Below are 17,052 nucleotides of genomic sequence, written 5' to 3' on the forward strand. Positions count from 1 at the left end.
TATACAATCCTGTACTTACCTAATATAGAAAATGAAACTTGGAATTTTTGAGCTGTATCTGATGTTCCATTTGCCATACAATGTGAAAGTTTGAGATGTGCTGATATGGAAACATAGGTGTTTCCCTCGTCCGAGTCGTAGTACATATTCTCTGTGATGGCATTGTACGGGTTGTCAACTTCATGGAGGTATAGGTGGTCACACCTACAATGAAATAAACACATATATAAAACACTGTAAAGAGAGCAATGTCAGATACACACCCAGAGCATTGTCTGTGATCCAGAGCACTGTCACAGATACACCAGCACACCCAGAGCTTTGTCACAGATACATCAGCACACCCAGAGCATTGTCACAGATACACCAGCACACACAGAGCATTGTCACAGATACACCAGCACACCCAGAGTATTGTCACAGATACATCAGCACACCCAGAGCACTGTCACAGATACACCAGCACACAGAGCACTGTCACAGATGCATCAGCACACCCAGAGCATTGTCACAGATACATCAGCACACCCAGAGCACTGTCACAGATACACCAGCACACCCAGAGCACTGTCACAGATACATCAGCACACACAGAGTATTGTCACAGATACACCAGCACACAGAGCACTGTCACAGATACATCAGCACACACAGAGCACTGTCACAGATACATCAGCACACCCAGAGCATTGTCACAGATACACGAGCACACCCAGAGCATTGTCACAGATACACCAGCACACCCAGAGCACTGTCACAGATACACGAGCACACCCAGAGCATTGTCACAGATACATCAGCACACACAGAGCACTGTCACAGATACATCAGCACACACAGAGCACTGTCACAGATACACCAGCACACAGAGCACTGTCACAGATGCATCAGCACACCCAGAGCATTGTCACAGATACATCAGCACACCCAGAGCATTGTCACAGATACACCAGCACACCCAGAGCATTGTCACAGATACATCAGCACACACAAAGCATTGTCACAGATACACCAGCACACACAGAGCATTGTCACATATACACCAGCACACCCATAGCATTGTCACAGATACACCAGCACACCTAGAGCATTGTCACAGATACACCAGCACATTCAGAGGACTGTCACAGATACATCAGTACACAGAGCAGTGTCACAGATACATCAGCACACCCAGAGCATTTTCACAGATACATCAGCACACCCAGAGCACTGTCACAGATACACGAGCACACCCAGAGCATTGTCACAGATACATCAGCACACACAGAGCACTGTCACAGATACATCAGCACACACAAAGCACTGTCACAGATGCATCAGCACACCCAGATCATTGTCACAGATACATCAGCACACACAGAGCACTGTCACAGATACACCAGCACACCCAGAGCATTGTCACAGATACATCAGCACACACAGAGCACTGTCACAGATACACCAGCACACACAGAGCATTGTCACATATACACCAGCACACCCAGAGCATTTTCACAGATACACCAGCACACCTAGAGCATTGTCACAGATACACCAGCACATTCAGAGGACTGTCACAGATACATCAGCACACAGAGCACTGTCACAGATACATCAGCACACCCAGAGCATTTTCACAGATACATCAGCACACCCAGAGCATTTTCACAGATACACGAGCACACACAGAGCATTGTCACAGATACATCAGCACACACAGAGCACTGTCACAGATACATCAGCACACACAGAGCACTGTCACAGATACACCAGCACACAGAGCACTGTCACAGATGCATCAGCACACACAGAGCATTGTCACAGATACATCAGCACACCCAGAGCACTGTCACAGATACACCAGCACACCCAGAGCATTGTCACAGATACATCAGCACACACAGAGCATTGTCACAGATACACCAGCACACACAGAGCATTGTCACATATACACCAGCACACCCAGAGCATTTTCACAGATACACCAGCACACACAGTGCTTTGTCACAGATACATCAGCACACACAGAACATTTTCACAGATACACCAGCACACACAGAGCAGTGTCACAGATACATCAGCACACACAGAGCATTTTCACAGATACACCAGCACACACAGAGCATTGTCACAGATACATCAGCACACACAGAGCATTGTCACAGATACACCAGCACACAGAGCATTGTCACAGATACATCAGCACACCCATAGCATTGTCACATATACATCAGCACACCTAGAGCATTATCACAGATACCCTATTATGAAACTAAGTTACCCGTACCACGACATTAACCTTATAAGGCCTAAGTGTAGTTTATGCTCAGTCATTCCAACAATTCAAGTACCAGGGATACTCTTCTATTCAAACAGTAGTTCATATAGTAATATAATACATTTCTTGTTTGCTCTCAACATTGTTCTCATCCATAGTATTCTTCTTTTTATTTTTAAGCACTGTCAACAACCTACTTCTCAACTCGTTTTCTCAAAATTCAAAACCTGTCCTCTCACTGGACTTTTTGCACCTCTGTGGGCAGAACCAAACAGGTCAAGTGCTTCATTAGAAATACAATTACTTAAGTATATCTGTAAACTACTAAAGAAATTAAATAACAAAATCAAGATCTTCTCTACAAAGTCCTTTTGAACAAAAATATGAGAAACAAGAACAAATAACTGAGATATGTTTTGTAACTGCTTAGAGATCAATAGGGGGACACTTGGAAAATGACAATCCTCATTTTATAATATGAGCTCATTTCACCAGCATGAACATCAGACCTTTACTGCTACTAAAACAACAAAGAATTCACCAAATATTGTAAATTTTACACTGTTTGAAGAGTGTAACAAAGTATTTCTAACACAACACACATCCTGGTAGATATTTGTGTTAAACAACATCACGCCATGACCCACATGGCTTGATTACTTAACATTGCTCACTTTCACAGGCCTGGTAATGGTTACTGTGGATGCTGCTGAGAGCATCAGCTGACTCAATAACACCAAAGATTAAAACAATGTCTGCTGCCATCACAAGGTGAGTCTGTGGAATGCACCAGCTGCCCTAATAAATAGGCTGTAAATGTGCCACCCTCATAACGCCTGACTGGGGAATATCACTCAAGGAATAACGGTCATGAAACATCTCAGTTGGGAAATAACACTGTAACAGCATTGGAATCTCAATGTTGTTACTTCAATGGGATGTTAACTGCAAAATTGATTGTCCGTAATATTTGTCTTAACAAAATATATTGCATTTGTTTGTTTCACTTCCGGCAAAATAATAATTATCACCCACCACTTCAAAATACATTTTGTTTGGGGGTCCACTGGCCATATTTTCTTGATTATGTTAGTGGTGTAATATTTAACTGTGCAAAATAACACTTGGACCTTAGAGAATATGCTTTTATATTGATAATGAACACTTAAATATATGTTTTGTACACAAAGAACATCAATTTATCCATGATATATACACAAATATTATTGTATTGCTATTGCATGTTACTTGTTGACAGTGTATATCAATATTATTATCATTTAACAGTCTTTAATGGTCAACAGTGTACAAATTTGAACATACTGAATGTGATCTTCGACTCTAAATTTAAATAATATATTCAAGGTATATATTTAAAAATCATAGCACGAATATATATTTTCAAATATTGCAAAAAAGCTCAAGTTTACATGCTTATTACATCTGATGTAAAACTGAAAAGTTTGTATTGCATTGAAGTCGAAGGCCTTTCTCTTCAAGTTCATATCCCAATTGCGTAGATCGATACCCATGACGTCAATCACTGGATTGTCTGGACCAGACTCAATTATTGACAGACTGCCGTCATATAGCCGGAATATTGCTGAATGCAGCGTTAAAAAAACGAACAAAGACTTCAGAAGATCTATATTCTTGTTGGTAGTCATATGATTTCACTTTTCAAAATAAATGTGTCCTTAACAATATGGACTGCCTCTGTGGTCTAGTGGACGGAATATCTGCCCAGAGAGAAGAGGGTTGGTAGTTTGTTTCCCGACACATGTTAAAAGATGGTACTTGTTGTTGCCCTGCCTTTTGTTCAGCATTAATAATATAAAGGGAATAAAACTAGCACTGGTCGGCTCGAGGTCAGTACACCGTGTTTGAGTGGGGTGTTTATTATACTAAAACTGCAGCCTGGTATCTCAGTGGGCTAGCACTATATAAACTAATACAAGCAGCCACACCCACTTTCACCTCCCCCGAACATAATGATAAGGTCTGTGCCCACTCACCAGGCCTCAAAGTTTAAATTTTTACCAAGTAGCCATATGGCTAGAAGTATTTTTTTCCAGGTAGCCAGTAGTAAATTCAAGAAGTCAAGCCAATATTGTAGGTTGCCAAAAGCATTTGAAATTATCTTTTATCAAATAACTATTATAATATGTACAAGTTATAGGAATTGTATATTAGTGGAAACTGTAGGTACTTGATTTTTATTACTTGTGACTCGAACAATGATGCAATTTATGTTACTAGATTATACAGGTATATCCTTGCTTATACACTGAGCACTGTCAACTAAAATAAAGTACTAATAACATTAATATTTATGTATTTCGGTTCATTGTCGACTTTAGGAGGAATTATACAGCAATTATTAGCAGATGTGTTTTTCCAAGATCAGCTGTTATTTATTTTTGTGTCTACAGATGTGTAGCAATAGAATTTAGTCGCCACAAGATATTTTTCAATGTAGCCATTTGGCTACCTCTGAATTTTGGACAGTAGGCAAATTGAAATTAAGGTCGCATTGGCGACTGTTTTAGTCGCAACTTTGAGGTCTGCTCACAGGTCATTAAGATCATCAAGAATGAGGTAGAACATGAACACATAAGCTACAAGAATTAAAAATACTCCATTCCTTTATTTCCCAACTGTGCAATACAATACCATTAATCTTCTAGGAGGAAGTAATCAGGAAACTCTTTCAATTCCGTTCAAAGTGGTAAACAAGAGTCCCTGTTACACTGCCAATGCTGATTGAGCTGTCAAACTGGGTTTGAGTGCACATCATAAATTTTAAGAATGCCTGATGAATCTGTGTGTTGAGAAGCCCCAATTACTTCCCCAGCAGGATGCCGACAATAACCCTCTCCAGGTGATTACCCAGCCATGGGCTGAAGCACCTGTCTCCAAATTTACCACACAACTTGACACCATATCTCTTGCTTCCAAAAACACCCAATACCTTCCATCATAAAATGTTAATCTCTTGCTAACATACACACCATATCCCTTGCTTTCAGACACCAACCCTTGCTTCAAAAGACACACAATTCCTTCTTTCCAAAGAGACCTTAGCCCTTGCTTCCAAAGAAACTATAACCTATGGTCCCAAAGGCACCAAATCCTGCTTCCAAAGGCACCATAGTCCTTATTTTCAAAGACACCAGGGGGCACGGGTGGTCCAGTCGTCTAAGGCGCCGCGATTGTGGGTTCAAATCCCGGTTCGCCCCGATTTTGTTTCTAGGTTTGTCAGCACCATACCCGTGCTCGTGGGTTTCACCGAAGTGGTAAACGTCTGAGACCTGCATCACTTCGGGCTTTCCTCCCACATTAAGCTGACACTCTGTGATATAACCGGAATAATGTGGCCTTAGACCCAACTCACTCTCTCACTCAAAGACACCACAAACCTTGTTTCAAGGACACCATAGCCCTTTCTACCAAGCCACCATAACCTTTGCATCGAAATACACCACCATTGTTTCCAAATACAGCCAACCCTTGCTTCTTAAAACACCAACCCAGTCTTCTAAACCTGCCCTTACTTTTAACACACCAACCTTTGGTTCCAAAGACACCAATCATTTCTTCTAAACACACTGACCCTTACTTCTAAACACACTGACCCATACTTCTAAATACACTGACCCTTATTTCTAAACACACTGACCCATACTTCTAAACACACTGACCCAAACTTCTAAACACACTGACCCAAACTTCTAAACACATTGACCCTTACTTCTAAACACACTGACCCTTACTTCTAAACACACTGACCCTTACTTCTAAACACACTGACCCATACTTCTAAATACACTGACCCTTATTTCTAAACACACTGACCCATACTTCTAAACACACTGACCCAAACTTCTAAACACACTGACCCAAACTTCTAAACACACTGACCCTTACTTCTAAACACACCGACACTTACTTCTAAACACACTGACCCATACTTCTAAACACACTGACCCATACTTCTAAACACACTGACCCTTACTTCTAAACACACTGACCCATACTTCTAAATACACTGACCCTTATTTCTAAACACACTGACCCATACTTCTAAACACACTGACCCAAACTTCTAAACACACTGACCCAAACTTCTAAACACATTGACCCTTACTTCTAAACACACTGACCCTTACTTCTAAACACACTGACCCTTACTTCTAAACACACTGACCCATACTTCTAAATACACTGACCCTTATTTCTAAACACACTGACCCATACTTCTAAACACACTGACCCAAACTTCTAAACACACTGACTCAAACTTCTAAACACACTGACCCTTACTTCTAAACACACCGACACTTACTTCTAAACACACTGACCCTTACTTCTAAACACACTGACCCATACTTCTAAACACACTGACCCTTACTTCTAAACACACTGACCCATACTTCAAAACACACTGACCCATACTTCTAAACACACTGACCAATACTTCTAAACACACTGACCTTTACTTCTAAACACACCGACACTTACTTCTAAACACACCGACACTTACTTCTAAACACACTGACCCTTACTTCTAAACACATTGACCCATACTTCTAAACACACTGACCCATACTTCTAAACACACTGACCCTTACTTCTAAACACACCGACACTTACTTCTAAACACACTGACCCTTACTTCTAAACACACTGACCCCTTACTTCTAAACACACTGACCCTTACTTCTAAACACACTGACCCTTACTTCTAAACACACTGACCCATACTTCTAAATACACTGACCCTTATTTCTAAACACACTGACCCATACTTCTAAACACACTGACCCAAACTTCTAAACACACTGACCCAAACTTCTAAACACATTGACCCTTACTTCTAAACACTCTGACCCTTACTTCTAAACACACTGACCCTTACTTCAAAACACACTGACCCATACTTCTAAACACACTGACCCATACTTCTAAACACACTGACCCTTACTTCTAAACACACTGACCCACACTTCTAAACACACTGACCCTTACTTCTAAACACACTGACCCTTACTTCTAAACACACTGACCCTTACTCCTAAACACACTGACCCTTACTTCTAAACACAAGCTTCATGACATTTCACTCCCTACATTTCCACAATGTTCCCCATGTCAAGTTCTCCCTTACCCCCACCCCGAGACCTGGCCTCCCTCCCTCCCTCCCATTCCTCATGTATAAGCCATAGCATGGTGGCCTCCTAAAGAGAGAGACATTAATGTTTCAGGGAGCTGGTAAAGCCAGCATAAAGTGGGAGGGTAGAGCAGTGTGCTGAGAGATGTACATTACCAGCTTGTAGCACTCCCATCACTCACTACGCAGGTACAGTCGTGGAGGCATGAATGGAAGACAACGATATAATATTCAAGGGACAAACTTTGTTCGAGACAGAACATTTTCTTTGAAAGGGAGCGCCAAAGAAACATCTTTGGTCGCATCTTAATAATTTATAGGGCATCCAGGGTGAACAAAGTCTTTTGGAGTGAGTGAGTGAGTTGTGTTTAACGCTGCTTTTCACAGTATTCCAATTATAACCAGCGTGTCAGCTTAACACGGGAGAAAAGCCTGAAGTGATACAGGTCATAAGAGGTTTACCACTTCGGTAAAACCCACAAGCACGGGTATGGTGCTGACAAACCTAGAAACATAATCGGGGCGAACCGGGATTCAAACCCACAATCATAGGTTTCTGGCGTGTCCAAGGGAAGCAACTCTGAACAGCAAATAGCGGTGCCCTAGACGACAAAGTTACTTTTGTTCCAGTATGTATTTGAACTATAATTTTTTCAACTGAAACTCCTCAGAACATTATGGTTGGTTGGTCCCTTAGACGGACATATTGTATGAGAAATATGCAAGTATTATTTTTTTTTAAATGCAATAAAGGAACCTAGAGTCTCTTAGAGCTGAAAATGAGGATGGTAATAATTAATTCAATAAAAAATCTGAGAAAATATTAAAATATTTTTTTTGACTAATCAACAATGTCAGAATCAACACTGAAATTTATCAGTGATGTTCTGACATTACTGATACATAATCAATCATAAAAAGCCAAGCCACCATGCAGTAAGGGAGACAAATCTGAAAGTTGGACACAACTTGTGCGATATTCTCCATCTGTAGGCAATTAACACTTCCCATGCCTCTTGTTGACAGAAATAGCTGTGGAGCTGTGTAAATTAGGAGGCTTTCTGCCTTAAGTGCTTCAATAATTAGGGGTTAAATCTACAGGGGCTGATCCCTGGGGAGAAAATCAGTGGGTGTCTGTGTTTATACACGGTTTTATTGTCCATCTGTCATAACCTCTAGTAGTCACACCATCTAAAGTTGATCCCTTCCATATTGCAAGCTCAGTGCTACAGTTGCGATACTCTATAGTCTGGAAGGTAATTTAAGGTACCGACGTTTACTACAATATCTGAAAAACTATCGGACCTACTCCAGTCAAAGTTGGTATGAGATTATTAAACAGTCATACATAACTGGATATTACATTTTAAGACAATCGGTGCATGAATAATCTGTCTATTTAGCTATCACTATATTTCATCACAGGGCCATATGACACAGTTGAACCAATCAACTCAACTCGAAAGAGTGCACAGGAATCACGCACGCACAAATACGGTGTTAGCGTTGGGTGTCTCAACGTGCGTGATTCCCCTGCACCTTTTCGAGTTGAGTTGATTGGTTCAACTGTGTCATATGGCCCTGTGACGCAGGGGTAGGATTATGCAGATGGCTGTTTCAATGAATGCTCGTTCCACCCGTGACGAATAGGTCTGGTTGTTGATGAAATAAAGTTTTTCATCCCTTGAACCTTTTGAATCTGAATCAGTGCTCCAGATAATTGTTTAACAACATGAGTACACGACTGGTCATTATCAGAAGTGACGAGTACTAGACATACTTTTTTAAACCAATAGGGGTAATTCCTGATACGGTAAACGAGAAGTTTAATGATGTAGAGTGACTGAGTGAGTGAGTGAGTATGGTTTTATGCTGCTTTATGCAATATTCCTGCAATATCACGACCGGGACACCTGAAATGGGCTTCATTGTAACCATGTGGGGTATCGAACCCACACCTTTGGCGTGACAAGCGAACGCTTTAACCAATGGGCTACCCCATTGCCCTGATTTGAAGAATGTTCTTTAGAGTAAATAGACAAGGTACAGTAGCAATTCATCACAAGAGAGTTATGTCTGTGCATTTGATACATTTGTAATTTGAAATTCTTCCGTGTTTGACTAGTTTTTATCCATACAATACGACGATACGGCATCAATTTGGAGCGCTGCTGACTTCCTGATCATTGGGACACCTAACTGACCTTTACACACTGCAGAATTAATTTCCAAGACCAGTTGAAGACATGTATTCATATCTCCATGGACACCAGGGCCCATGCAGAATTAATTTCCAAGACCAATGGAAGATTAAGGTATGTAATCATATCACCATGGACAACAGGGTTTCAATTCACACCAGTTCAGCATTGTATAGATCAAATCAAGTTAAAGATTATGAGCATGTCAGTCAAAGCAAGATTGCATAAGGAGACCTGATTTCCTGGACACCTACAATACCAAGGATCAAGAATCTTACTGTACAAAAACTCCCATTAGGGACAGGGTACAAACATAGGTCATGTATATGGCACAGAGATAAGAACATGGCAAATGAATATCCCTAACATAAAAGCATGAAAAAGACTAACATGTCTCTCAGATCCTTGAGAATAAATGAAAATTTAATCCAACTCAAGTCTAGAATGATTAGGGAAGTGTAGATTGCCTCATTGCTAGGCCATTGAGCATTGTTATGGGCTCCATTTGGATTTAAGTTTGTGTTTTGTAGATATATATTTTTCAATAAGATAACTTTATTTTTGTGACTAAATGTGATTCCAGATTCCAGGGGGCCTGAATACCTTAATCCCCAGCAATCTACATACTGGCTGTCAGAGATCCTTGAACCCCTGGAGTCTGAATTCCTTGATCCCCAGCAATCTACACACCTTGAACACTGGCTATCAGAAATCCTTGAATCCCTGGAGGCCTGAATTCCTTGACTCTTTAGCATTCTCCGTTGCTTGACCTCTGTCAGACCTTAATTCTTCCAACGATCAGCAAAATTCCAGTAACCACTGTCGAGTTTGGCTCTGATGGACAGTTACAGAGGTATGTACCAATCCTTCAGTGTTACACCATGGCCATCATAGCCAGTTAGGCAGTAACAAACTGTTATTTCCCTACCAAGTCAGGCTCTGGTCAGATAATTAACCCGACAAGGTACAAATAACAGTATTAGTGAATAATTCCCATTGATGAAAAGTAGTGGTCAGTGAAGATTAAGGAAGGGTTTCTTCTCGTAATGGCATGCCTCAGTCGCTCGTGTTGTGTTATTTGAATTCCCTGTCAGGTTTAACAAGGCTAATTAAGTGCAAGACCGGATAATAAAGGAGTAATTTGCCAGTTAATACCACACATTCCATACAGTCTCTCTATGGCCAACTAGAGACTAGAAAGAGGTGTTATAACTTAACATATTTACTGCCTGGCTAGTTACTGTAACTTCTTTACAACCCCGAAACAGATGGGATAACTGGTTTTGAAAAAAGCGAAAATAGAGTGTATATTGTAACTCCTTCTTGAAATGAAAACCTAAATGATATAATCTTATAATGTTTACTCTAAAAGTTACTTAATTTATTTCAGTTATTCTACTAAAACGTCCTATAGTTTACACTTATTGAAACCATAAGAATATTTCTAGATGATTCAAAAGTTAGTCTATATATATGACAGGTATGTCAAAAAAGAATTGTTTCAGTATATATTTTTATATACATTGTCTAGTTTCCCTGACAACTTCAGGAGTCACAAAAAATTCTGCTATACATGTGAAATTATGTTTTTATGTTATGGGAAACACAAGCATAATTTTGTTTTGCCGAATACGCTGATGTCTGTACCAGATGACACACATCCATCACAGACAATGATTCAGACTCTTTCCCTGTGCACTGACTACACCTTGTACTTCATGCCCTGAAACAGCCTCCATGGTGTAGTGGATGGAGCGGCTGCCTGGAGTGTGGAAGGTTGGGAGTTTGATCCCCTAAAAGTTGTTAAAAGACAGTACTTGTTAGCCTAACTGCTGTTCAGCATTAAGGGGATAAAACTAGGACTGGCCACTTACAGTGTCAGTAGAATGTGTCTTGGTGAGGCATCCATGTTAAACTTTGGGATAAGAGTGAAAAAGTTAAACCCCACTCCACCTCAGCTCACCACCTCTTGACCAATTACATGGTGTAGTGGATAGAGCATCAGCCTGGACAGTGCAAGGTCGGTGGCTGGATCCCTGGCCAAGTCATACCAAAGGACATTAAAAGATGGTACTTGTTGTTACCCTGCCTGCCATTCGGTATTAAGGGGCTAAAACAAGAACTGGTTGGCTCAGAGTCTGTATACTGTGTCTGAGTAGGGTATCTATGTTAAACTGCGGCATGGTATCTCACTGGGCTAATACTATAAAACTGGCATCCATCCGGACAAGCAGCCACACACACATGTGAAGGCATGTCGCTATATAAGTGCAATAATCTTGGACGCGACGGTAAACTCCATTTCACCTCGCCTCACCTAAAACCCAAACCTTTCTGCCAAGTTCGGCACGCTTTATAACCCTGACAGTCGATTTACTGAAGCATATTGTAAGTGGCACATGCAGGGTTAAGTAGGGCTCATCTCTGACTAAAGTGGCACACACAGGGTTAAGGAGAGCCACTCTGCCTGACAGGTGTCAAAACAAGTCAGACATTCTGTGAGCCCTGTCAGTACACACCAACCACCTGGGCTGTGTGTAGTGGAGAATGTACCACTGGTTGCACAGATTCTTTCACACCATTGTATAACATCACTGAAACACGTGGGGTAGGGGAGCTGAAACAAATGTGAGATGGAACACTAATTACAGAATCCCTTCACCCAAAGCAGACCTAACACGTAAAGTGGGTTGTCAATTTTCTTCAGCCAAGCTTGAGATAACAAGATTTCAGAATATCTTATGTTGCTTCTGATTGCCAAGGGGTCACTGACCCTTGTATAAACCCTCCATTTCTGAGCAAAGTTGATTCGTTGGCATGGATTTTGTTGGAGACAAAGGGTCTCGGGTATTAACATATTACTTCCAATTTTTATAAGACAGCCTTATGTTTCACTACTAATATCTTTTCCTAATTATTCCAGACATGTTGAAAAAAGAGTCTTTCAATGTCCTAAGACATGGACTAAGTTGAAACCTTGTAAAGACTGTATACCTTGACTCTGGGCCAACCAGTCCTTGTTTTTAAGCCCCTTAATGCTGAGCACCAGGGTGCCGTTGTACAAAGAAATCTTAGCGCTAAGGTGATCATAACACCCATACCTTAACACTGACTTATGACAGTTGTAGCGCTAAGGTTGTTTTGTACAACTTCACCCACCTTCCACTCTCCAAGCAAGTACTACCACTAGACCACAGCAGTCTGTTACCATCTTGATAAGAGAGGAATATTGAAAGGATATTGAGAGAATAATAGCAATTACCATGAATGCTCTTAACATAGACTGATGACAGTGCCCCTGTGATTTGAAGACATGTGTGTGTTTGTGTTGGACAATGACAACCAGTGGTTGATAGCATGAGCAATTGACCAAGCAGTTGGAATATAAAGACAACCAGTGGTTGATAGCATGAGCAACGGACCAAGCAGTTGCAATATATGACCAGTGGTTAATGGCATGAACAACAGATAAAGCAGTTGGAATATATGACGAGTGGTTGATGTCATGAGCAACGGACCAAGTGGTTGGAATATATGACCAGTGGTTGATGGCATGAGCAACGGACCAAGCAGTTGGAATATATGACCAGTGGTTGATAGCCTGAGCAACAGACCAAGCAGTTGGAATATATGACCAGTGGTTGATAGCCTGAGCAACGGACCAAGCGGTTGAAATATATGATCAGTGGTTGATAGCATGAGCAACGGACCAAGCGGTTGAAATATATGATCAGTGGTTGATAGCATGAGCAACGGACCAAACAGTTGGAATATATGACCAGTGGTTGATGGCATGAGCAACGGACCAAGCAGTTGGAATATATGATGAGTGGTTGATGTCATGAGCAACGGACCAAGTGGTTGGAATATATTGACAACCAGTGGTTGATGGCATGAGCAACGGACCAAGCAGTTGCAATATATGATCAGTGGTTGATGATATGAGCAACGGACCAAGTGGTTGGAATATATTGACAACCAGTGGTTGATGGCATGAGCAACGGACCAAGCAGTTGCAATATATGATCAGTGGTTGATAGCATGACCAACGGACCAAGTGGTTAAAATATATTCAGTGGTTGATGGCATGAGCGGCGGACCAAGCAGTTGGAATATATTGACAACCAGTGGTTGATGACATGAGCAACGGACCAAGCTGTTGGAATATATTGACAACCAGTGGTTGATGGCATGAGCAACGGACCAACCGGTTGGAATATATGACCAGTGGTTGATGGCATGAGCAACGGACCAACCAGTTGGAATATATGACCAGTGGTTGATGGCATGAGCAACGGACCAAGCAGATGGAATATATGACCAGTGGTTGATGGCATGAGCAACGGACCAAGCAGTTGCAATATATGACCAGTGGTTGATGGCATGAGCAACGGACCATTCAAATGGGGTATGATGACATGCAGGTCATACATTGTTACTATCTATCCGGATCTATATCACATAGCAATCTTAGCACTATGACTTACTTAGAGTGTTTATAGAATAAATAAAAACAGGTAAATGTTATAACAGTTTCATCTTTCACCGGTGTCACTAACAAGCACCCAACATCGCATCATCATATTGTTCCCAAGAACCTTCAAAAATGCTGTTAGTTCCCTTCTTTCTTTACTTAATCACATACACCATACACATAGTCTTATTAAACATTCATGTGAATCACATCCATCGACAATTGATGTACACAGATGACAATAACAATTACATACAATATAATTCCTCCCAATGAAAATTGACTGTTTAATCTATTGTGGCCTAACATATAGGGTGTCCCATGGTACCATTGTAATCCTAACTCATGCTTTGGAAAGGAAGCTGCAAGTTTCTATACTCTGACATTTGTACAACAATGTTGTGAGGATAGGAGATAGTACAGTACTGTGTGTGTCTGACTGATAACCTTTAGAAACAACATGCAACACTGTTATCAACTCCTTCTGTTACTTTTATTCCATAGCAAACATTATGGTTACCTTTGCCATTTCCTCCTGCCATAACATAAATATAACACACCGCTTTACCATTTCTTTCGGGCATTAACCAATAACACATCAATTTGCCATTTCGCATGGGGATTATCATACAACAATTCACCTTACCAAATCGCACCAGGAATAACATAAATATATTTCACTTCACTTTACCTTCTATTTAGTGACTGACATATGATACTGTTCATCACTTCATTGTATTTCTTACAAGGAATAACATTTGCATCACCTCACTTCAGTGTTGTATACAGGAAATATATCTTGCATTTCCATTACTCCTAGGGCATAATAGAAAAAAGCACAGGATATTATGCCTAACTTTGACAATGACAAAAAGCCTTGCTGACTCATTTCTATGCAGGGGTAGTCGTGACATGCTGATGTACTGCTATTCCTCCTGAATGTCACAGGGAAAACATTTCTCATTTCGTGTAATAATGAGTGCTGTGTGAGAGATTTGGGTTTAACACCGCTTTTAACAGTATTCCAGTTATAGCACGGCATGTCAGCTTAATGTGGGAGGAAAGCTTGAAGTATTGCAAGTCTCAAATGTTTACCACTTCGGTGAAACCAACAAGCAAGGGTATGGTGCTGACAAACCTAGAAACATATCAGGGCGAACCAGGATTCAAACCCAATCATAGGTTTCTGGCGTGTCCAAGGGAAGCAACTCTGCACAGCAAATCGCCTTAGACGACTGCCCAGTGGGCCACCCGTGCCCCAATAATGAGTGATGATCTACATATACAATCCCATATTCTAGAGTGGGTATTCTATTAATTAAGCTAAGCTTAATGAAATAAACAAACTGAAAATGATATGTTGTAAGTTCAGATCTTTGAAATAAAACCTCAATAATGAAATACAATGTATGATTTAAAAGCAAACTTCTTGGTTAAAGTCCCTTTATGATATTGTCATAGTACATCTATTTAACTGAAGTTCTGATGAGGAAAGTACTCCAAGTGGAACCTAGCTAGCACTGACCATTAACAGTGCAAACAAGGAATTGTCCAGAACCCGGGAACAGCATAAGGGTCCCCCACGTGACATTCTTTGGGGAGCTGCTAGGAATTTTTTAAAATTGTTCCAGAAATTGCTGGAAAAGCATAATTTTTCCAAAAGTTTCACAAAACAAATAATAATCATTCACTGAACATGTTGGATGCTCTGAAAAATAATATATTGTGGGTCCCAAAAGAGTTTTGTTTTGTTCTTCCTTTCAGACACAAGAGTCATCAGAAGATGACAAATCCCCCAGCCCCCACAATAGCAAAAGGCACCACTTCAGCCCCTGGTTAATACATGTACCAAGTTTGGATGAAAAATCTTTATTAGCACAGCTAGATAGTGCAAGCAAGACCTTATCACAGTACATGGCAACAGCATATTAGCTCAGCTAGCTGGTGCCAGCAAGACCTTGACACAGTACATGGCAACAGCATATTAGCACAGCTAGATAGTGCAAGCAAGACCTTGTCACAGTACATGGCAACAGCATAACACAGCTAGCCGGTGCAAGCAAGACATTGTCACAATACATGGCAACAGCAAATTAACACAGCTAGCTGGTGCAAGCAAGACCAGTACATGGCAACAGTATAACGCAGCTAGCCGGTGCAAGCAAGACATTGTCATAGTACATGGCAACAGCATAACACAGCTAGCCGGTGCAAGCAAGACATTGTCACAATACATGGCAACAGCATATTAACACAGCTAGCTGGTGCAAGCAAGACCAGTACATGGCAACAGTATAACGCAGCTAGCCGGTGCAAGCAAGACATTGTCATAGTACATGGCAACAGCATAACACAGCTAGCCGGTGCAAGCAAGACCTTGTCACAATACATGGCAACAGCATATTAACACAGCTAGCTGGTGCAAGCAAGACCAGTACATGGCAACAGTATAACGCAGCTAGCCGGTGCAAGCAAGACATTGTCACAGTACATGGCAACAGCATAACGCAGCTGACCAGTACAAGCAAGACCTTGTCACAATACATGGCAACAGCATAATCACAGCTGGCCAGTGCAAGCAAGACCTTGTCACAATACATGGCAACAGCATAATCACAGCTGGCCAGTGCAAGCAAGACCTTGTCACAATACATGGCAACAGCATAATCACAGCTGGCCAGTGCAAGCAAGACATTGTCATAGTACATGGCAACAGCATAACACAGCTAGCCGGTGCAAGCAAGACATTGTCACAGTACATGGCAACAGCATAACACAGCTAGCCGGTGCAAGCAAGACATTGTCATAGTACATGGCAACAGCATAATCACAGCTGGCCAGTGCAAGCAAGACCTTGTCACAATACATGGCAACAGCATAACGCAGATAGCCAGTACAAGCAAGACCTTGTCATAAATACACAGCTAGTTATCCTTTCAACAACCTC

At 41.1% G+C, this 17,052-nt stretch overlaps 1 protein-coding gene across 2 annotated transcripts in view; it reads right to left on the bottom strand.

Moving 5' to 3' along the window:
• LOC124133934 overlaps positions 1-17,052 on the bottom strand; it is a 133,708-nt gene that overhangs the window by 16,927 nt on the left and 99,729 nt on the right. For both annotated transcript variants that reach the window (XM_046498525.2, XM_046498524.2), the window contains exon 4: positions 20-204. In XM_046498525.2, the coding sequence (XP_046354481.2) occupies positions 20-204 (185 nt within the window). The remainder of the gene's footprint in view (positions 1-19; positions 205-17,052) is intronic.

Source organism: Haliotis rufescens, unplaced genomic scaffold (genome assembly GCF_023055435.1).
Source record: "Haliotis rufescens isolate VD_foot unplaced genomic scaffold, xgHalRufe1.0.p SCAF_17, whole genome shotgun sequence".
Taxonomy (NCBI): Eukaryota; Metazoa; Mollusca; class Gastropoda; order Lepetellida; family Haliotidae; genus Haliotis; species Haliotis rufescens.